Source organism: Lontra canadensis, unplaced genomic scaffold (assembly GCF_010015895.1).
Source record: "Lontra canadensis isolate GAN:19392208 unplaced genomic scaffold, GSC_riverotter_1.0 scaffold94, whole genome shotgun sequence".
Lineage (NCBI taxonomy): Eukaryota > Metazoa > Chordata > Mammalia > Carnivora > Mustelidae > Lontra > Lontra canadensis.
Genome location: NW_022631088.1, coordinates 4,211,498 through 4,234,976, shown reverse-complemented (window position 1 = coordinate 4,234,976; position 23,479 = coordinate 4,211,498). Strand labels below are relative to the sequence as shown.

The following is a 23,479-nucleotide window of genomic DNA, read 5'->3' as shown; positions in this document are numbered from 1 at the left end:
GACCGACTTAACTCACTCAGCAGAATACTGTCTAGCTCCCGCCATGTCATTGCAAATGGCACGATTCCATTCTTTTTTTAAGAGCTGAATAATATTCCGGTGTGAGTGTGTGTGTTGTGTGTGTGTTGCTGCTGTAAACATCGGGGTGCGTGTATCCCTTTGCATTAGTGTTTTTGTGTTCTTTGAGTAAATACCCAGTAGTGTGATGGCTGGGTCATACGGTAGCTCTATTTTTAATTTTTTGAGGAACCTCCATGTTGTTTTCCACAGTGGCTGCCCCAGTTTGCATTCCCACCAACAGCACGAGAGGGTCCCCCTTTCTCCGCATCCTCACCAACACCTTTAGTTTCTTGTGTTGTTGATTTTAGCCGCTCTGTCAGGTGTGAGGTGGTTTCTCATTGTCGTTTGATTTACATTTTCCTGATGAAGAGTGAGGTTGAACGTCTTTCCATGAGTCTGTTGGCCATCTGGATGCCACCTCTGAAGAAATGTTTGTTCATATCTTCTGCCTGTTTTTTAATTGGATTATTCATTTTTGGGGTGTTGAGTTGATAAGTTCTTTATAGATTTTAGATACTAACTGTTTATTGGATACATTGTATGTGAATATCTTCTCCCATCCAGTGGGTCGCCTTTTCGTTTTGTTGATTGTGTCCTTTGCTGTGCAGAAGATTTTTATTTTGATGTCGTCCCAACAGTTCATTTTTGTTTTTATTTCCCTTGTCTCGGGAGACAGACCTAGAAACATACTTCTATGGATGAAGTCAGAGATGAAGTCCTAGGAGAGCATGTGCTCTTCTCTAGGATGTTTATGGTTTCAGGTCTCACATTTGGGTCTTTAATCCATTTTCAGTTTACTTTTGTGCATGGTAAAAGAGAGTGATGGTCTGGTTTCATTCTTCTGCATGAGGCTGTCCAGTTTCTCCAAACCATTTGTTGAAGAGACGGTCTTTTTCCCATTAGATATTCTTTCCTGCTTTGTTGAAGATGAATTGACCATAGCGTCCAGGGTCCATTTCTGGGTTTTCTGTTCTGTTCCATAGATCTGTGTGTCCGTTTTTGTGCTGGCACCATATTGTTTTCATGACGACAGCTTTGTCATAGAGCTTGAAGTCAGGAATTGTGATGCCGCCAGCTTTACTTTTCTTTTTCAAGATTGCTTCGGCTTTGTAGGGTCTTCTGTGGTTCCACACAGATTTTCGGATTGTTCTAGTTCTGTTGGAAAATGTATTTTGATGGGGATTGCCTAAAACGTATAAGTTGCTTTGGATAGTATGATGTTTTAACAATATTTGTTTTTCTTTTTTTTTTTCCAAAGATTTTATTTATGTATTTGATAGAGAGATCACAAGCAGGCGGAGAGGCAGGCAGAGAGAGAGGAGGAAGCAGGCTCCCTGCTGAGCAGAGAGCCCGATGCGGGGCTCGATCCCAAGACTCTGAGATCATGACCTGAGCCGAAGGCAGCGGCTTAACCCACTGAGCCACCCAGGCGCCCCAATATTTGTTTTTCTAATCCATGAGCATGGAATGTTCATGTGATATCTTCAGTTTCTTTCATCAGTGTTTTATAATTTTCAGAGAGGTGGGGTGTTTTTTTAAAAATAGTTCTTTAACCAGATTTATTTCTGGTGTATCATCATTTTTGTCAGTTTTGCATAAGATGTATTTTTAAGGAAAATTTTTTTGGTTATAACATATATACAGAAAAGTGCATACATAAATTATACGTGTACAGCTCAGTGAGTTTTTACAAAGTGAGCACAATGATGTAAGCATCACCCAGATGAAGATATGGAACATCACTGGTACCCCAGAAGCTTCCCTCACGTCCCTTTCACTTGTCCACCCTGGTAAATTTTGTTTTATGTTCTCTCTTGATCCTGCCCTTGGTCTTGTCCTCCCATAATCTGTTTTCTTATCCTTCGTCCTCAGAAGAGTCCCCCATGCTACCCCACGCAAGTATTTGCCTTCCATATCAGCTTTGATTTTCTGAAACTCTGCTTCTTCCCCTCCCCACTGTCGGGATCCCCACCCACTGTTGGAGACTCCTGACCCTTTCCCAGAGCACATGGGAGTGGATCTGATCTGGGGCAGCCCCGCAGCCTGTGACCCCGTCCCGGAACTTGGTCAGCCCCATACCACAGGAGGACCCACAGAGAACGTGTGTGGAAGGCTCCCGAGAAACCGTCACGCCTTCTGGGACCTAAGGCAGTGTCATTAACAAAGCCTGTCAGCATTCATCAGGGTCACTTGCCTCATTCCGTTTTCTGATGTAAATGTGACCCGAAAAGGGAATCCCCAGTCCTTGGAGGGATGGTGACAAATGTGACTTAACGTGAGCTTTCTCCTTAATCGGTTGTGTTAATCTGGGCAGTTTGGGGGCAGGCAGAAATAACTTTGGTAGACTGGGTCCACCGTGACTCGCTTGGCAGGGCTCAGACCAGGCGTGGAGACAGACTCCTGGCTAGGGTCCAGCAGGTGAAGGCTTTCCCCGGAGAGTTGCTAACCCCTTGTTGTAACAGGGTATGTGGGGCAACTCCCTTGCCCCCCACGGGTGAAAAGTGCCACCTACGTCATGTGCTCAATTCCTCGGGCTTCTAACTTGGTTGTTCTGTTCCATTAATTCATTAATTTACCTCTTTGCTCGATACCTCCCTGTTTCACGTGCTGGACTCTACAGTTAAGTATTTCATTACCCGACAGGGCTGACTCTCACTCCTCTTCATTTTCAGAATTTTCCTGGCTGTCTCCGTGGGGCGAGTTTCCCACACGAATAGCCCTGTCTGGTTCTCAAGATACTCCTGTTGATACTGTGACAAATGTATGGATTAGTTTAGGGGTGCTTGACATTTTTTTTGTTTAAAGACTGAATTTATTGATTTGAAAGAGAGAGAGAGAACACACATAGAGGAAAGTGAGCGGGAGAAGCAGACTCCCCGCTGAGCAGAGAGCCTGATGCGCGACTCGATCCAGGACCCTGAGATCATGACCTGAGCCAAAGGCAGATGCTTAATTGACTGAGCCCCCCAGGTGCCCCAAGAGTATTTTTATATCCCCAAGATATCTTTATATTGACTTTTCCTATTTAAGAACAGAATGTGTTTTATTTATTAAAGTCTGCTTTTCTGTGCCTTTAGAAATTCTCTTCGGAAATTCTTGTCTTGATGTTTTTGAGGCAGATCTTGCACAGTTCTATAGATTTCTAGAAATGGTATCTTTCTGTTTGCTGCTCTTGAAGGGATCTTTAAAAATCTGTTACATCACCTGCGAGGTTGTTTGCATCTAGAAGAAGGCTGTTGAGTTTATTTTTTGTTAATCTTGTAACTAGCCATCTTACTGAACTTTATTACTCATTCATGTTCACTTTTTCAGTTGATTTTCCTAGGCACTGTAGGTGTGCAGTCACATTAGCTGCAAATAACAGTAACTTCACTCTATTATATTTATTATGGGGGTTGGTATGAAAGGAGAGCCATAATACAGTCATGAGTTCGAGTCTTGGATGGAGAATGTACTAGGTGGACCTTCTGTCCATCATTTCCTTTGTCACCCACTCTGTGTCCTCATCTTTGGAGGCTTGACCCTGTCTGCGAAGGGCCGTTTTTTTTTTTTTCTTTTTGTTTAGAGATTTCGTTTATTTATTTGTCAGAGAGAGAGAGAGAGAGGGCATGCACAAGCAGGCAGAGTGGCAGGCAGAGGCGGAGAGAGAAGCAGGCTCCCTGCCGAGCAAGGAGCCCGATGCGGGACTCAATCCCAGGACCCTGGGATCATGACCCGAGCCGAAGACAGAGGCTTAACCAACTGAGCCACCCAGGCACCCCTGTGAAGGGCCTTATTAACCATCCTGGTTAATAACCAACCTGGCTCAGAGCCAGGAGAGCCCACACTGCTGGTACCTGTGACAGACACTCAGTGCAGGGTCCGTGTCCTGGGGAGCAGATGGGACATCTCAGGAGGCCGTGACTGCACATGAAGGATGAAGAGGAGGTCTACCGACCGCAAACAGGGTGGGATGTTTAGGCTCAAGACAGGGCATGTGTGGGGGCACCTGGAAATGCTGACAGGTGAGGAGCAGGGCCAGGCGGTCCGGGCTGGGGGGACATTCTAACACACCTGCAGTGTGTCCGATGGGGGCTGGAACCAGGGAAGGCCTTTGCGGCGGAGGGGAGGGGGGGACCGTGCCTTCCCTTAATCTGTGGAGCTGGGTGACGAGCGTTTGTCTTGGTGCCGTGATGGCTGTTTGGAGGGGCTCGCGACCCGGGGCAGACAAACCAGCCAGGGCTCCCTGTGAGACCATGAAACACTGTTTAAAGAGCCTCAAGGTAATGTCTGGACGGTTCGGTTTTCACTCGAGTCAAGCAGGAGTAGGAGTGATAAGAACCGTGAGGTTTCACAGACCCGTATCCGAAAAAGCCTGGAGCTGAGCATTGCCGTGGCAAGTGGAGGGTGATGACAAATTAAAACATCATTTTTCTTTTTATTTTCTTCCCCTGCAAAAATTAGTCCTGCCAGTTCTTCGCAGAATTCTCTGACTCGGAGCCAGAAGCCGTTGAGAGCAGCAGTGGCGTCTCTGCTGAGTGGGTTTCATACTCCAAACATACATATGTTGCGCAGAGTGGCTGATTATCCTCGGGGACAATTACTGTCAGGTTCCAAAATGTGTTCAATGAGCCACAATTGCTGTTTATCCAGCTCTGAAAAGCCTGTGCGCGGGAGCGGTGGGTTACATTGTCTGCCTGAAGCAACGTTTCGCCATCCGGAAACATCTGCTTTCTATTTAAAGCACTGGAGAAGGAATGGGAGTATTTTTGAAATCCACTCCCTAAGCATCAAACAGCAAAGAAAAGAGAATAAAATTGGGTATGAAGGTAGTTTCTGTTCTCTGATACACACTCTCCTCAGCTTTTCCCTGCTGGGAGGGAAAGGCGGCCTCCTGGGTTGGAAAGTTTTGCTTCTCTTGAGTTTTTCTATTTATACTGATTTGCACACTTGTCGGAACGGACTCCTGTGTCCTAGTTCCAGTGCTTTTTTGCTTTTTCAGGTGAGGCAAGATGATCTCTCAGAGCTGGGAATCTGCGTTTCTGAATTTTGGGGCGAGGTTTATAGACTTCTCTGATTTTGCCCATCACGATGTAAGGATTTGTGATATGTAGTAGACTTTCTATGACGGTCAAGGTATTAGTTCTCTTTTGCTGAGTAATAAATTGCCACCAACTTAGCAGCTTAAAACAAAAGACTCTCTCTGGGTCCAGAGTCTGGGTGTGGCTTAACTGTGTCCTCTGCTTCTGGGTCTCTTAGGAAGTGTCTTTAAGGTGTCAACGAGGGGTGGGGTCTCAGGTGAGATCTGACCCCCGAGTTTCCAAGTGGTTTGTTGGAAGAATTTCAGTTCCCCACGGGGTGTTGGGCGGAGAGCCTCAGTTTAGGGCCTCAGTTTCCCTCTGGCTGTTGGCAGGAGGCCACTCTCAGTTCCCAAACGTGGGTCCTCCCAGCATGGCAACACGCCTCACCAAAGCCATCAAGACAGTCAAGAGAATCTGCTAGCAAGACAGACATCACAGTCCCGTATAGCTTACTTGCACAATGACATCCCATCACCTTTGTTGTACTCTTTTGGTTAAAACAAGTCACAGGTCCCTCCACCACCTCCATCATCAAGCTCGGGGTGGGGAGGGGGATTTCATAAGGGCATAGTGACTGGAGGCCGGGATCACTGAGAACCACATCAAAAGCTACGTCTTACAGAAAGCTATTCTTTTCGAAAGAGTGGAACGTAATGATTAAGAGGAAGGGTGACCATGTCCCTTGGACCTGCTTTTATGTCTCAGATCTGTCACTTACTGTGAAACCCAAGGCAGGTCCTTGGCCTCTCTGAGCCCCCATTTCCCCACCTGCACACCTGCCGCAAAGGATCTTTATGATCCTAAAGAAGAGGTCACGTGTAAAACATGGCAGGTGGAAGGAGTCAGTAAATACTTTTTTAATCCTTTCTTCCTCCTTTTCTTTAAACACCATTAGATTTGTGAATTTTAGAAGAATTCATTAGAACTCCCCATTGGCCTCAGACACAGTTATTCATGTGGAAATCTCAGTCCTGTGGGCAGTTTCCTGGGTTCAAGGCTTCGATCAGACTGGCCCCAGCTTGCCCAGGACTGAGGAATGCAGGTCTCCGGTCCCCGTGCTCGTCCTCAGCAGGGGTGTGGGACTCCCTGCACCTCTCCCCTTGCAGAGGCCTGACCACGGGACACCTGGTCTGCAGCCACGGACATTGTGGCCAGCTGGGTCTGTGGTCCTCTTCTGACATCCTTGCATTTCTGGCCAGGGTCCCCAGGGCGGCCCACCATAGCTTTGGTCCATCCCCAGAGCCCAGCCAGCAGGTCTGGAGATGGGGGCGTCTTCATGTCTCTGTGCTCAACTTGACCTGAATCACGCCTCGCAGGTGACTCTTGGCTTTGGCTTATCCCCCGTCAGGAAGCCTCCCTGTCCTTCCTGCCTGGTTTCTGGTCTCACTGCTCCCCTCACTTCCTCTCCTACTGGGCTCAGGGACACAGAGCTGAAGTCAGTGATGGTTTGGCCATACGTCCTTCCCGCCGCCCCCATCTCTGCCCAGAGCACTTCTGCCTCCCCACGCTTTGCACTCCCAAAATCCTGTCCTCAGTTTCATCGTAGTCCCCTTCAGGCTGTGGGAGGAAGATCTGGAATCATTCAAAGCTCGTTGTGTCTTTCCGGAGGAGAGATGCTGGCCACAGGCTCATTTCTTCCGTCTTCTGTCTAGATCACCTGTTAATGTCTCATTGTGGGTTTCTCCCCAGCTTCTCTGAGGATCAGAATCACCTGGAGCTCTTGTTAAAAACAGAGCTCCCCAGGCCTTCCCGGAGAGCCAAGTTCCTGTGGGGGGCAAGGGGGAGTAGGTTGGGGCCCAGAAACTTGCTTTTTATGAAGTGCTCAGCTAATTTCTGTCAGAGGTTTAGGAAACACTGGTCTAGAGGCGCTAAAGCCCAGACCCAGTCCCTCTTGCTCAGTGTGGAGGACGTGAGCGCAGGTGAGAGAGCCGGGCCTCTGCCCCAGCTGGGGCTCCTGCCTGACCCGGGTGCCCCTCCCCCGCTCGTTAGTGCTCGGTGGGAGGGAGGCAGAGAGACTTTAGCACAATGCAATTATTTTTTTTTAATTGAGGTATAATTAGCATATAACATCACGTTAGTTTTAAGTACACAGCATGATTCGGTATTTGTATACATTGCAGAATTCCTCTAAAACTCTTTTCTGTGGTTACTGTCCTTTCAACCGTTGCCTCCTCTCGCATCTGCAGAATTCCGTGTGAGCAGGCGTTTTCCTTTCTGGTGCTGTACTTCGATGATTAGCAAAATATGGTGCCTGGGCTGGTGGTAACACAGCTGGGGAGCCCAGATGCCAGACTTCCCCATGGGGACTTGACGAAGAGCGCAGGCAGTCATGGGCACACAGGCTCCCCCACAGGCTGGCCACCCTGGTGACAACAGATGTGGGAAATTGCAGCAGGAATGTTCCTTTTGTCTCTACGTCCTGTCACCGTGTGGCTGGAAGGGTATCAGTTTAGGCTCCGGAGGGTGGGTAAACCTAACCACGTTGAGGGAAGACAGACGTCCGAGTGATCCACGTCCCCAGAGGGGCTTGTCCTGCTCTGGGATCTTGAAGGGAGATTTCGGGGGGCAAGAAATGCTTCCATTGGTTCTTCTGGAAAGCTGGCCTCTTGAACCCATTGCATTGAGTTAGCACAAGTAGCATGCCCTTGGCTTTTGTTCTCCTGGAAGAGCAGTCATGGAAACGGGTCTGCAGCCACGACTGATGGTTGATGCTGATGTTTATGGCGATAGTATCCTTTGCAGGAGGCTCAAATAGTAAATTGCTTTTCTAGGAAGACGTTTCTCTTCTAAAAGAGCTTTCTCTCCAGTAATGAGCCTCGTCTAGGCAGAAAAGGTTCAAAGACTGCTTTGCCTAAAACCTCTCCATCTGGAGACCAGAACACTTGAAATTCACTTTCTCCCTTTGATTTTTTTTTTGTATCCACTGAGTGTCCTATATTTTATGCCACCCCTTTGGACACTGTAAGGATGTTAAAAGTTAATTTGTTTTGAGTTACTTTTTGGTTTTGTTTTTATCTCTAATAAATGCTCATTAAATCTCATGAACATGATACTTCAACAGAAGTATCACCAAGTTAACAACATCACCAAGTAGATTTGAGGCATCTCATGAACAGTGGGGCCACTTTTACCTGCTGGGAGCTGCTTCCCCCCCCACCCTGCCATCCCTGTGTGATCGTATTTGGAACACTTAAAGGATTTTTGAGCCAATTTGCCCGAAAACCCTTTCTTTAGAATTAAGTCTATTTTGTAATGAGTTTGTGTCTCCTTTTACATTACTTTGTGAGGTCCATAGCTTACAGAATGAAATGCTGTGGAATCAGTTTTAGATTTTTATCCATCCGCTTTATTTCTTGATGCTTTATTGTCAAGATCAAAACAATTCCCCACTTTGCAGAAAGAAACCTGGATCTGTGTCCATTTGGTTGACAGTCATGTTAAGAATTTACAGGAGCCAAAGAGCAACAACCCTACAGAGGCAAGAATAGCAAAAGGGAAGTATTTCCTGAATTAAGCTCCTGAACCTCCAAAGATTTCTAAGTTGGGAACATAAAACTTTAAGGCTCCGTCCATTACAAACGAATGCGTCTTGGGTAAGATGCTGTGAATTTGAGAAGTACTTACTAGAAATATAATAGGAAGTTGCAAATGGATTGCAAATCCTAAAGTTGTGGCAGGATCCTCCAAAAGAAATGTATCGCAGCATCCCAAGCACACCAGCGGGATGTCAGACAGGACCGAGACGCTCGACAGGAAGTGAGGACTTGGGACCCGCATGTAGAGTGAGTCGCTCCTTGCCAGTTGCCCGCAGCCCTTGGGGGCTGGGTTTCCGTGACTCCCGTGCCGGCCTCTCTCCTTCCCCCTTGTCTTATTTTACTTGTCCTCCTGTATATGCATCTCTCCCGATAAGCCGTTGAGATCTTTGGGGACTGCAGGAGGTGGGGCGAGAAGTCCTAAATGAGGCACGAAGTCCTGCACTGACCCTCACGTGCCCTCCTCTCCTCCCGCAGAGAACAGCCCATCTTCACCACGCGGGCGCACGTCTTCCAGATCGACCCCAGCACCAAGAAGAACTGGGTGCCGGCGAGCAAGCAGGCGGTCACCGTTTCCTACTTCTACGATGTCACCAGGAACAGCTATCGCATCATCAGCGTGGATGGAGCCAAGGTACCACCCGGACTGGGAATGGCTGATGTCACCATTCCCAGTCCCTGCCTTGTCAGCAAGAGCCGTGTGATACGGGGGTGTCCCAGGGGCTCAGTCTGTTAAGCGTCTGACTCTTGGTTTTGGCTCATGTTGTGATCTCAGGGTCCTGGAATCGAGCCCCGCATTGGGCTCTGTGCTCAGTGCAGAGTCTGCTTCAGATTCTCCCCCCGCTTCAAATAAATAAGTAAAATCTTAGAAAAAAAGGTCAGTATGCTATGTTTCAAAGGGGAGGGGAAAGGATGCACCCAGTTCCTGCCATGTTACACAGGTGTTCCTGTATTAATCGTGACGTTGGTCTAATTCACACCCTGCCTTTTTTTTTTTCCATTTAAAATTATGGCAAATGAGGAAAAAAAAATAAAGAAGATTTCCCTGTTACCACGTTGTCTTTGTAATTAGCATTTTGATGCTTGTGTAACAGTTCCACCAAGGGCCTGCACTCTTCTTAATCTCTCCCCTTATGGTTGCCTATGTTTGTGGCTTCCAGTTTTTTCCTGGTCTAGATAATGAGCATCTTTATAAAACAAGTTCTCCCACTCATTCATCACGTACCTATTGCTTTCTTTTGGGTAGTTCCTTAGGCTCGATTCCTGGAGGAAATATGGTAGGCTGAGATAGTAACCATTGATTCATGGCATGTGACCACTGTGACCAGATTGCTTTCCGCAGAGTCCGTTCTTCTAGCGTGCATGAGAATGCTGGCATATTGCACACGTCCCAGCAATTATAACTAGATAGGTGTTATATCTAGTCTGGTTTTTATGTTATCATTCCTAGCGATCGAATTTGATTAAAAGATTTTGGAGAATTTCTTGAAATACCTTTTTCCCCAGGTATTTGTATTATTCTGCTGTCTTTCTTGATATTTTTGCCACGTTGCTATGGCGGCACAGTAAAGAAGGGATAGCAACAGAAGTATCGCCAAGTTAACAGAAAAAAAAAGTAGATTTGAGGCTTTATAATTTCTTTTCTGTCTTTAGTCAGTGTTCATCCCACTGGACAGTTTTACAATTTCCATTTCCTGCTGTCACCCTAAACTTAGTGTACCTGGGGCGCCCAGGCAGCTCCGTCAGTGGATTGTGCGATCGTGAGTTCAAGCACCGTTTTGGAGGTAGTTTACTTAGAATAATTAGGTAAATCAACAAAGTCACTTATAAAAGAAGAAAGTGGAGTTCACTGTATTTGAAGCAGAATTCCCTGATTTACCCTCTAAACCACCTCCCCATTTTCATTCCCTGTCAATTTAGGCTGGAAAAAAAAAAGAAAGAAAAGCACAAATTCATTCCCTTTTTAGTTGGTCAGTGAGTCTGCTTTTGAAGGGCCTCACATTTATGCCTAGTGTTTTAAGACCATAACTGGTCCTGAAAGTCTTTTTTCTTTTTTAAGATTTTTTATTTCTTTATTTGACATAGAGATCACAAGTAGGCAGAGAGGCAGAGAGAGGGGGGAAGCAGGCTCCCCGCTGAGCAGGGAGCCCGATGTGGGGCTCCATCCCAGGACTCTGGGATCATGACCTGAGCCGAAAAGCAGAGGCTTTAACCCACTGAACCACCAGGCACCGCAAGTCTTTTTTTTTAATTGGAGTATAATTAGCCTGTAGTGTTGTCTGCGTTTCAAGCGCACCATGTGTTGGACAGTTCCATCCCTCGCGCGGTGCTCCTCACGAGAAGGGTAGTCACTGTTGGTCACCAACAAACATTTTTACAGGATTATTGACTGTATCCCCTATGCTGTACTTCTCGTCCCCACAACTCATTTATCTTATAACCGGAAGTTTACACCTCTCAGTGGCCCTTACAGATTTCCTCCTTCCCTCCCACCTGCCTCCCCTCTGACAACCGTCCGTTTGTTCTGGTTTTTGTTGGTCCATTTGTTTTTTGGATTCCGCAAATGAGTGAGGTCATACAGCGTTTGCCTTTGACTTGCTCCCTGTAGCCTGACTCCTTATGGGTCCATCCACACTGTCACAGGTGGGGAGAGCTCATTCTCTCACGCCTGAGGGATGCTCCATTGTGTGCATACGCCCCGCGCCCTTTTCCCATTCATCGGGGACAAATACTGGGCTGCTCCCGCACGTACTTTTGCTACTGTAGATAATGCTTGGGAAACACAGGGGTGTGTATCTTTTTAAATTAGTGTTTTCATTTTCTTTGGGTAAATACCCAATAGTTGATGACTGGATTGTATGGTAATTTTATTTTTGATTTTTTTGAGGAACCTCTGTACTGTTTTCCACAAGGGCTGCACCAGTTTACATTCCCACCAATAGTGCACGAGGGTTCCCTTTCCTCCACATCCTCGCCAACACCAGTTATTTCTTGTCTTTTTTTTTTTTTTAAGATTTATTTATATGAGTGGCACCTCGATGGCTCAGTCGTTAAGTGTCTGCCTTCAGCTCAGGCCATGATCCGAGAGTCATGGGATTGAGCCCCACATCGGGCTCCCTTCTCCCTCCTCTCCTCCTTGCTTGTATTCTCTCTCTCGCTCTCTCTGTCATAAGTAAATAAAATCTTTAAAAAAAAAAAGATTTATTTATTTGAGAGTGAGAGAAGTCTAAGCAGGGGGGGAGAACCCCAAGCAGACTCCCTGCTGAGCACAGAGCCTGATGGGGGGCTCCATCCCATGACCCTGAGATCACGACCTAAGCTGAAACCAAGAGTCAGGCTCTTAACAGACTGAGCCACCCAGACGCCCCTCTTGTCTTTTCAGTCCTGGCTGTTGTGACAGGTGTGAGGCTGTCTCACTGTGGTTTTAATTTGCATTTCGCTAAGGAGGAGGGATGTTGAGCACCTTTCGTTTGCTCAGGATTTTCGTAGCCTTTTGACTGGCTCCCCTCTCCTGCCTAAAGCCTGTCCCACCCTCTGCCTATAGGCCAGCAGCCCTCGGAAGCAGGGGACTGGGGGTTTGAGCAGTGGAATGGGGCCTGGTGGACGCTTCTTACTCCTCAGAGCCCCCAAAGCAGAAGGCACAGAGAAGCCTCCATTGGAATGTCCTGGAGGGAAGTTGGGAGAGCCTCGTCTCCTCCTGATCTCTTGACAAGGCTCCTTGTCCTAAGACCGAATCCCCCCTTTCAGCCACGTTCTCTCAGCAGAGCGAAAACTGCGGATGACGTTGGTCGGGCACCTCGATCCTGTGTCTTTTCCTTCCGGTTGTCACAGCCCTTCCTCCTACTTAGGAAGGGAGCCCAGAAGTCCTCATTTCATGGTTGAGGTCGAGGACAGGCAGTCACCCAGCCCAGTTTCGCCCTGCCTGTGAGGCTTGGCAGGCCGGCGCCTGTGGCCAGACCCCGGGACACCAGGTGCCCAGTGCTAGGGTTGCAGCAGGCTGGCCCCTGGCCAGTAGAGGAGCACGTCCTGACACGATGTCACGCGAGCCGTGTGTCTTCTTCCGTGTTTGGACAGCTGTAGCTGGTGTGGCAAAGATGTCTAAAGACAGGCAGGGGCTGGTTCTCTCCTCTAAGCAAGCAGGAGGAGGCAGCGCAGCATTCTGCTGAGTGCTGAGCACGCGTCGCAGTGCCTGGCACCCAGTAGGTAGGCAGTTGTGTTTGTTAGTGAGTATCTGCAAGGTGCCTTTGTTATTATTATTATTGTCGTTGTTGTTATTATTTTCTTCCGGGAGACACGGCGATACTGCAGTTGAACTACCTCTTCCCTTCTCTGGGCTTCTGAGCTGGAATCGCTGTGCCTTGTGCCTGGATGTTCTGCTAGGGGTGGTGAATCAGGCTGACCTGCTTTCTTTTATCTGTCGATGCTGTCACTTCATCTGCTGTCCTCGAGCTGGGTTTGCACTGGTGTCGGTTGAGTTACCCAAGGATATATTGGGCTTAAATATAGATAAAATGACTTGCTTTGAGAAAGTGCTTTTAGTCCTCTTAGCTGGGCTTTTAGTGATTTGTCAAAGTGTCAGCCGCTCTGTCATCCAGCTCTGCAGTTTCGGAAGGCTGTGGCGGTGTGGTGGGGTGTGAGCCAAACGAGGCAGCTAAGAGAAATCAGATGGGGTGTGTGTGTGGAGGGGAGGGGGGCTGACCCCGGAGCTGCGGAACAGAGCCAGCTCAGGGTTGGCGTGGGGGACCTGTCGATTTAGGGAGTCACTTGCAGACGGGGAACCCAGCCACGGGATGCTACTGGAATTCAGAGATGGTTTGTGGTTGGTGAGTGCCCAGTGCATGTGTGTGGGTGGGAGGAGCCCCTGGAGGCAGGGTGAGGAAGGGACCTAGGGCACAGGGTGCCTGACTTCTGGGCAGATGAACGGACCCTTCTCTTGTGAGACAAGAGACTAAGGGGGGGCCAGGGTCAGGAACTAAATCACAGGCTGGGTGACACCTCCCCACTGACTCATTTGCTCATGGGTGACAGAAAGGGAGCAGTGAGCTGGGCAGTTGTCTGGGGGTCTGGGATCCTTGCTCAGAGCGGGCATGGGGGGATCTGAGGAGTGTCTGCCACCGATCGGACCCACCCGCTGGAAGTCCCGCGAACGAGGCAGATGGGTGCCTCGCAGTACGGGTTTGCCTCCTGAGATAAACAGCACCCCGCGCGAGTTACATGCTTCCCACAGCAGAAAGTGTCACCTGAGACACATAGTAAATTGCATCTCTCTGAACTTTCCCAGAGTCAGCACTTGCGTTTTTGAGTAAATTATATACATTCTGGCACGCGGTCCAAGGTGGTCCTTTTGGCAGTTGAAAGCAGAGCCCAGATGATGGCAACTGAAAGGCATTGGAGAGGACGCCTGGGCGGTTCAGTCAGTGAAGCCTCTGCCTTCAGCTCGGGCCATGATCCCAGGGTCCTGGGATCGAGCCGCACATCGGCTGCTGCTCCCCCTGCTTGTGCTCTCTCTCTCTCATATAAACAAAATCTCAAAAAGAAAGGAAGGAAGGAAAGATGGAAGGCATCAGGAAACTGCAGGAAGGGAGGAAGGAAGGAAAGAGGGAAGGCAGGAAACCATAGAAACACCGTGAACACAAGGGACTACAATTCCAGAGCGGTAAGGACCGCTCAGAGATGACAATGACAATGACAATGGCCGTTGGCAGCTCTTTTCTGCTGAGCTTTTGCCAGTCCAGGCTGCAGGTGGACGCTGCTGGGGGAGGAGAGAAGCCCCCGGGGCAGGGAACAGTGGGGGCCAGAGGGTCTTTAGGCCACGGCTGGCTTCCCCACTAGATGGTGGCTGAGCGGCAGGTGCGCGTGGGTCTGCAGGGACAGGCTGAATGTTTCTGCGGGTCGAGTAAAATCCCCCTCATATTCACAGAGCTTACAACGAAGACCTGCCCAAGGGGTCTAGGAGGGAACAGCGAAGGCACGAGAGCCCCAGAGAAAGCGGGGGAATCGCGGGGGGCCTCTCTGTACCCTCCTCCCCTGGGAAGGGCACTCGCCGGTGTGGCAGGAGGTAGAGGCTGAAAATCCACGCCCGGCCCCCAGGAAAAGCAGAGCAGCAGGGACTTGGGAACTAGAATGAGACACTGGGGAGCGAGCGGCCCAGACACATGGCCAGCTTCTCCTGAGGTTTGCCAGATTTGGAAGTTAAACTTTGGAAGGCCTCAGAGCAAAGCTGGGGACATCTGACAAACAGAACTGAATCCCCTGAAGCCTCTTGGGGAAGTGGAGATAGAGACCTGCCAGGCTCCCAGTGGAAAGCCCTAGAGGGCCTGCCCTGAGGCAGAGGCGGAGGGAGACTTACCAGACTGGAAATGGGGCCCTGACCCAGCTCTGTCCCAGAGCGAAATAGGGATTTCTTGTATTCCTACCCACCCAGCAGACAAGGGGGGAAACGTCCTTTGTAGGCGACAATATCACGTGGAACCCTAACAAGTCCTTTCATACCCATTTCCCACCATACGGTGAAAAAGGCTGGACACCGTAGGCCTAGAATCAAGAGAAGCAAAACCCAGAGAGTAGAAGCAGGTTCGGGCACAATCCAGACGTTAGAGTCAGCATCTAGCATTTCTAAAGAACTATGATTATTATCTTTGAGGAAATAGAGGGGAAAATGGACGGAGTAGATGACAGGAAGGAGGATATCCCCCAAAGACTTAGACATTTTTTTTTTTTTAAAGAATCAAATGAACATTCTAGAACTAAAAAAAATACAGAGTCTAAAATTGAGTTCAGTGACTCAGTTTAGCAGCAGATGGGTTCTGTCAGGAGCCGGGATTAGTGAACTGGAGGACAGACCGATAGAACATATCCAGATTGAAACAGAGAGAACCAAGAATCAGGGTGATAAGAACCGGTAGGAACATGAACTGTGTTGAGCGCACTCAGGAGGTCTAGCACATGTGTACTTGGAGCCCCGGAGGAGAGCAGAGAAGATGGAGCAGAAGCGGTGTTCTTAGAATGGTTGAGAATTTTCCAAAAAAAAATAAAAAAGAGAGAAAGAAAGAAAGAGAAAGAAAGAAAGAAAATTGAGTCTACGGGTTTGAGAAGCTAAATGAACCCCCAGCAGGATACATATTCAGCTCTTGAAACCTGTTCGTCCTTGCTCTGTAAGTAGTACATACTTTATATTCCTTTTAACCACTTCCTAGCTGTGTGACCTTGAACGTGTCATTCAACTTTGTTGAGCCTCAGTTTTCCCGTCTGTAAAAATGGGGATGAGAAAGAAGACTGTGTGAAAAAGTGCCTTAGGAATTATTACACTGTAAAGAAATACCAGGGGTCCTCACCTTTGTTATTCCAGCCTGACTGACCCTGGAACAACGTCTTTGGGGCGAATTCTGGAGGTGTGTCCTGTACTCTGCTCAGCCTCTGTCCTCTGCCTTTCAAGAGGGCTTTGGGGAGGGGTTCTGGAGGCTGACTGGAGGAGCACAAAGATCTAGAAAGAATCAGGTTTCTGAATGGGTCTGGTGATTGCTTCGCCGTCCCGGAATTCTGGTAATTGGAAGGTGACTGGGGTTGGCTTTCTGGGATCACGTGATCCACTCTGATCCGGCGCCCAGCCACACACCTGCACTCAGCCTGCTCTGATTTCCACCATATCAGTCCCGCCTGGGGCTGAGCCAGACCCCAGTCAACCTCTGAGATCCCAGAAGCATTCCTTTATGCTCGCCCCTGGTTTAGGTCTGCATTTTCCATGCCCCACTCCCCTGCCCCCATCTCTGATAGTGTCGGATGACAGCAGGCAGAGCTCTGGACCCGCTCTGCTTGCATCCAGTTATCTGAAAAATGCTTGATCACGTGTCTTCACTCACATGAACTGTGGTGTTCTAGGAGTTATCACACTCAAGGGAAAGGATGGGGAGTGCAGTGGAGGCACCCATGGTACAAAATGAGAAACATGTTGTATAGAAATTCCAAATGCAGGTTTCTGAGTCTTTTCTCCAGGCTCTGCTCCTTACCAGGTCATTTCCCCCTGTGACATGGAGGGGATAGTCCCACCGCACATGTCACATGAGCTGATGGAAGTAAACCATTCAAGACATGCTAAATACGTAGCAATTGCTGTTCTTGGTATTAACTTCCAGAAGTTATTTTGGCAAATAAACAAGGTTTATACTTGAGCTAATGCCTCCTTAGAAAACTCAGTAGGAGGCGGGGCACCTGGGTTGCTGAGTCGTTAAGCATCTGCCTTCAGCTCAGGTCATGATCTTGGGGTCCTGGGATCGAATCCTGCATCCAGCTCCCTACTCAGCAGGGAGCCTGCTTCTCCCTCTCCATCCGCCTCTCCCCCTGCTCGTGCTCACTTTCTCATACTCTCTCTCTCTCTCAAATAAATAAAATCTTAAAAAAAGAGAAAGAGAAAGCTCAGTAGGCATTCATACACACATAACGATGATACCTCTGTTTTTAGAGGCGACTCTGACTCCCTCTTTGGGTCTCTTTATTAGTTAAAGCAAGAATCTGTGTCCAGAAGGTCCGTCCTTCAGCGAAATAATTGGCTGATGTTCCCACCATGGAAAGGGAGGCCATGCTCGTCAGCGTTTTCTCTTCCCTGTTTTATCAGTTATGAGTGGAGCTGTTGAGAACGCACATTTCCTTAATAAGGAAAACTGCCAGTACATTCATCCTTTAGCATACTTACAGGCACACCGCAGAGATACGTGGGTTCGGATCCAGACCGAGGCAATAAAGCAAGTGTCACGATTAAGCACGTCCCGTGAGCCTTGTGGTTTCCCGAGTTCGCAGACTCGTCATGTGTGTGCTGCGTCCGCTCAGCGTGCCACAGCAGGACTTTGGGGAAAGTCCATGCCTTCATTAAAAAATGCAGTTTTATTGCAAAAAAATGCTAACAATCCCCTGAGCTTTTGGTGAGTTGCCGTCCACGATCACGGGTCATCATCTCAAGGACAGGAATTGACAATGTTTGAAATGCTACAAGAATAATCCACATGTGACACCGAGAGGTGAACGGAGCAAAAGCTGTTGGGATGGCGGCGCCCGCAGACTTGCTTGACGCAGGGTTGCCGCGAACCTTCGGTTGGTAGAAAGTGCGGTTATCAGGGCGCGGGGCAAAGCGCAGCTGCGGAGCCAGGTGTGCCCGCACTCAGAAGGCTCTGTTTCTGCTCAGATCGTCACAGACTCTTTCACGGGGGGCGTGAGCTGTGGGTTCTGCCCTCCAGACTGGCACAGACATCCGCTTTCCCCACGAGTGTCCCTGGGAGGCTTAGGGCTTCTAAGGGCTTCTGCCCGGGTGAGCCTCCCGCTGATTACTCACTAACACTTCTGGATTGTTCATTGGTTGGTTGTTTACACGTCTCTCCCCTCTTCCTACTTCTGCCGCGGGAGGATGAGGAGTCCGGACTCCTCCACCCCTTGTCTTCGGTGAGCAGCGCGCTGGGCCAGTAGATGCTCAGTAGACACGGAAGGCCGGACCCCGCCGGGGCTGGAGGGCCTCCTTTTACCCCCGCTTCACTCGGTGCCCTCCCTCCCCTGCCGGGGTCTCCGAGAGTCTGATCTGCGGGCTCCAGCCCTGCGTCCGCCGAGTCTCTGGCTTCTGGCTGGGGCCGGCTGCTGGCAGGGACCACAGGGCAGAAGTGAGGGTTTCCATTCTGTGGGCTCCCCTCCAGGGGGACGCCGGGTGCGGACTCGTATGTCAAGACAGCCTGTGGCTGCCAACCACGACCCTGGCCTTCTGCAGCCTGTGGCCTCTTCCTCCCCTCATCCTTTCAGGCCACGAAGGGGGCACCATTGAGCACCCAGTCCCTGCACCCCTGCCGACAGCTTTTCTACACCCCGCTCGTACCACTACCATTGCTTTCTTTGTAAATTAACCGTCCACGATCTTCCCGATCAGAGCACGGCTGTTCCTTCTTGTCGGGGAACAGCGAGCCCCAGTCGCCGATGGAGATTCAAAGTTGTTCAGGCTGCACACGGGGGCTCCAGGTGCTTGAAAAGGGACACAGCGTGGCTCCTCCGAGAGTGTGCGGCGTGGCTGGCTCACCCCTGAAGGCTCTTGGTGCCCCGGAGCTCTGGGGAAATAAACAGCAGTTTGGGAAACTAGTCTCTCCTTAGGGCAGACTTTCTCCCGCCAACTGTAAGATCTTATTTTAGAGCAACCGTCTGTTTTTAGGTCTCTGCAAGGACCCCTGATTATGGGTGTGTGACTGATTCAGCAGAGGCTGTGCTGGGAGGCCCCGGGGGCAGGTGCCGTGGGGCGAGGATGCACGCACTGGGTGCTCCGTCCAGGTCAGACCCAGCGTTCAGCTCCTCTTCATCTGGCTCTTTCCTGCAGGTGATCATAAACAGCACCATCACGCCCAACATGACCTTCACCAAGACGTCACAGAAGTTCGGGCAGTGGGCTGACAGCAGAGCCAACACCGTGTTTGGCCTGGGGTTCTCCTCGGAGCAGCAACTGACGAAGGTAAGGCGGTCGTCCCGTCGCACGCTCCGTCCCTCGGTCCCCGGATGCTGCCACTGGACAGGATTCCTCTCCAGGCTTTGATTTGAGCCCCTCCGGTGCGGGGCTGCCCGACCCGATGACCTTTTAGAGATCCCAGGTGCCCTGAAGTAGAGCCGTTGTTGGGGAAGGAAAGCTCACGTGCCACCTGCCCCTGCAGAGCCTGAGGTCGCGGCCCCAGCAAACCGCTCTACCTGTGGTTCTTTTCCTATGTGGGGTCACCCCAACCCCTGGGTCCCACATGCACCTGACAGCTGTCAGCGTCAGTGACCCGTTAGCAGAGGGCGGGGCTGCCGAATACCGACAGCACACAGTTCCCGCCCTGGGGTCGCCATCCCCCTTAAAAGGTCACAGTGTTTGGGGTGCAGGTTGCTTTTTTTCCCCTGGGGAAAGGATTCATAGCTTTGATTTGATTCTCTGATGGGGCTTGGGACACACTCTGTAGACAGTCAGAAAGGTGTCGAGGAGCCAATGGTGACCGAACACAGGTGGGGAACCCCAAGGTTTGTGGGAATAGGCCGAGCGCCTCGGATGGCGGGACGGAGCTTCTCTGGGCGAGGGGGTCTCCTCGTCGTAGGCCGCCGGAAGAGCCGTGTGGGGTATGGGGAAGGCCTTGCCCGAGCGCAAGACTGGCTAGTTTACAGGGCACGGAACAGGAAGGACGTCAGAGGGTCTCCGAGAATCTGAGGGAGTGTGGAAAGGGAAGGGCCAGAGCCTTACTGGCTGCAGGAGGCTTGGCTTTAGGACTGACATCTAGACAGTTGCTGTGAACGTACTTCCTGGGCTGTGGCCAGGCCCACGCGGTGCCAGGTGCTGAGAAGACAGAGCTGTGGCCCATCCCAGAGGCGTTCACAGAATTCCAGATTCCAGGGGACTTGACTGGGTCGCTGGGTGTGGACCTGGCTGCTTGGGCTTGCGGTGTATACTGAAGACAGCTTTTGGGGGAGGGCGGTGGAGACAGGTCGGGAAGCCACCATGCAGGGGCCCACAGATTTGCACCTCGCGTCTGTCTAGCACACAAGCACAGGCTGTGCACACACACACACACCTACACACTTATGCACACACACGTATTTCTAAGGAGGCCTGCAGCCTGCAAGGCAGCCATCCTACCTCCAGCAGGAAGGAGCCCCTGATGGAGGACACCACATGGACCGAAAGGGCATCTCCGCGTACTTCCATGGGGATACCACTCCCTAGGAGCCCCAGAGACCGGAAATGGCCTGGTGGCCCTCTGGGCATCCCTCTTGTGCCTGCATGCTCGCAGAAGCATTCTTTCCTGGGTGACAAAACCTCCCCTCCAGGGGCGCCCAAGCGCCTCAGTCCATTAAGCATCTGCCTTAAGCTCATATCATGAGCCCAGAGTCCTGGGATCAAGTCCTGCATCGGGGCTCCCTGCTCAGCGAGGATCCTGCTTCTCCCTCTCTCTCTGCCCCTCCCCCTGTCTGTGCTCTCTCACTGTCTCTCCAGTAAAAACATAAAATCTTTAAAAAATAATAATAAACCTCCCTTCCAGTTTATCAGGGCTCTGACACAGGGAAGGAAGCAAAATTCTTGAGTCTTGGTCTCCGGGTGTCATTGTGGAAACAATGTCCTTTGGTCCCCAGACTCCTGTGCTGGGGACCAAAAGGGAAGGGCAGGAGCGTGTCCCATGCGTCTAGAAAGCATGTGTTGCGACGGGCAGCCCCGCAGAGTTCTGCAGGGTGGGAGGACTGAGAATCCTTCACTTCATTTTGTCTGGGGAGAAGTGAGTTTGCTGGTTTGAGCCAGTGCTGTGTGGTGTCCACGACCTCAGGCAGGTCTCTGAGCAGCAGGGCCGGCAAAGCCGACGGAGTCTGTCAGGTGAGGACGAGTCACTGCGTCCTGTGGACGAGGCGCCGAGGCAGGCGGCTCCTCACCGAGCCGCTGGGTGCTCACGTCAGGCAACGAGGCGGAACGGGGGGCTGCGGCGGGGTCACCGTGGTTGGCGGTGGGCACGCAGCCCGCCAGAGGTCGGGGTGGCCTAGAGAGCAGGAGTGAGTTGTCAGAGTCAACGTGGCCTGTGTCCCTGGCGCCCAGGCCGGTGTGTCTGTGAGCCTTGTGGGCAGGCCCTGGGCTGCCAGGAGGAGAAGGTCTGGGTGTCCCTAGATCGAACCTAAGGATTACCTTTGGTGCGGAGGCGGGGAGCTGGGGAGACTGTCTTAGTCCATTCGGGCTGTCGGGACCCCGGGCCGCACACCGGAGAGCTCACGCACAGCAGAGCTGGGCTCTCGGAGCTCGGGGGGCTGGAAGGCTGAGACCCGGGCGCTAGCACGGTCCGCTTCACGGGAACGCCTGCTGCCTGGTTGTTTGCCGGCACCTTCTTGTGGTGCTCTCCCGTGCTGTAAAGAGAGCCGGGGGGCTCTGTGGGGTCTCTTATGAGGGCACCTGTCCCATTTATGCGGGCTTCACCCTCCTGAGGTGAGAGGTGACCTCATCACCTCTCAGTGGCCCTACCTCCTGATCCCTCACCCTGGGGCCTAGGATCTCAACGTAGGAACTTGAGGGGGTCACAGGCTTCCAGCTGGTTGCAAGCGCTCATGTGGGATGTGAGTGTCTTCAGACTTCAGTTCCACGGGACCCCCCCTGGGTTCCACTGATGTCGCTCTTCCCAAATCTCTTTGTCACCTTCCAAATTTGTTTCTTCCCGGTCCCTGCCCAGGCAGTGAGGCCCCGACCATTTCCCTAGGGTTCAGGGGAGATCGTGACCCCAGGCCACCTGCCCTGTGCACACTGGACAATGAGATGTTTCAAGTCACGTACCCGGGGGAGGACTTCCCTTTTCCATCATCCTCTGCACAACAGCAGCAGCATGAGTAAACCCATGACACCCTGGGAGAGAGGCTGTGACCAGTATGTGGGGGTGTGAGGATGGGCAAGGCTGTGGCCAGAGCCCAGCCCAGGACTTGAGACCGTGGCCTGTGAGAGTTCTCAAGCCAAGAAGGAAAACCAGCGGCTTAGAGTCCTAGGCAGGTTTTCCCGGCAGACTGGGTTGTTCTGGTCCCGATCAGGGATGATGAGGTCCTGAGTAGGAGCCGGAGGGACTTGGGCACTACGGAGGCGCTGAACCGGTGGGACGTGGTGAGTAGACGTGGGAGGCAGGGGCTCTGGGATGAGGACGGACTGACAGACAGAGGGAACTGCTGTTTTCTGAAACGAAGAACAGAGCTGTGAGAATCCGAGAATTTATGTGACGTGGAAGTAGGTATGATGGTGATTTGTTGAACAAATGATACCAGCACCCATCCGAAGTGGACAGCAGATTGGGTGCCTGTCCCCTCTGAAGGAGCACCTGGAGGTGGCCATGGTGTGGGGGCAAGGGAGACACTTGGGAGCAGGCCCCCCATCCCCCATGTCCCCTCCCTGCACCGGGTGGTGTCCTCACGCCTCTGGGGAAGCCCACAGAGAAGCAGAGGCTCCCGTGGGAGGCAGGACCCCAGCGACCCTGACCCCACCCGACGCTCCGGGCCTTCCAGAAGCACCAACGGCTGACAGAATCGCTCTCAGGGGCCTGGAAGAATTTCTTCCCTCTTAAGAGGAATCAGAGGAGCTGGGAAGCATAAACGGTGAATGTTTCTAATGAAAAGAATCGAAAGCAGGGAGAACTCAAGACAGAAATGAGAACAAATTGTTGAAGTTCACTCCCTGGGCCTCTGAGACCCGGGGAGACCTCAGGCCGTGCCTGCCTCCCCCCGCGGCCATCCCTCCCTTCCCCAGGCCGAGGGAAATGTCCTGTCATCACAGAGGAGGGCCCCATCTCCCTGAGTCCCTCGGGCGACGCCAGTCGACCTGCCTTTGTCACAAAAGCTTCTCGGGTGTCTCCTTTGTTCAGAATGCTTCAAGTCAACCTCTTCCCCGTCTCCATGAAGGGAACGATTAGCCACACGCTGATAAATTACCGTCAAGTGAGGCTGGCAGTCTCGACAAGTGGCAATTAGCCGGCAGAGAGGAGCTCGGGCCTGAGGGGACGGCTGTGGCCCCACATTCCTAACTCCTCCGAGCAGCGCCCCGCGGTCCGGAAAGAGGGCTCGGTAATCACACCCTGTGACTGGGCGAGGAAAAGGAACTGGCTATTTTCGCTTAAGAACAATTTACACACTGTCTCTCTCTACCCCCCGGAAGGAAAATAGGTGCCTTGGTCTTTGCTGCTCCCAAGATAAGGACCCCTTCACACCACAGTCCCCAAAGCACTACAGGGACGCTCTCTGCCCTTGAGACAGGCTTTCCAGAAACGATAGCAGCTGCGTATTCCCAGAGGTAAGCGGGGGCTCATCGGTCCACCTCAGCCCTCCTGAAGACCC

The 23,479-nt window shown here is 51.1% G+C and overlaps 1 protein-coding gene across 1 annotated transcript in view; it reads left to right on the top strand.

Annotated features, from left to right (window-relative positions):
- The window catches only part of HOMER2 (homer scaffold protein 2), a 77,745-nt gene that overhangs the window by 34,473 nt on the left and 19,793 nt on the right, over positions 1–23,479 (top strand). The window contains exons 2-3 of the mRNA XM_032836893.1: positions 9,131–9,287; positions 18,993–19,124. Of these exons, the coding sequence (XP_032692784.1) occupies positions 9,131–9,287; positions 18,993–19,124 (289 nt within the window). The remainder of the gene's footprint in view (positions 1–9,130; positions 9,288–18,992; positions 19,125–23,479) is intronic.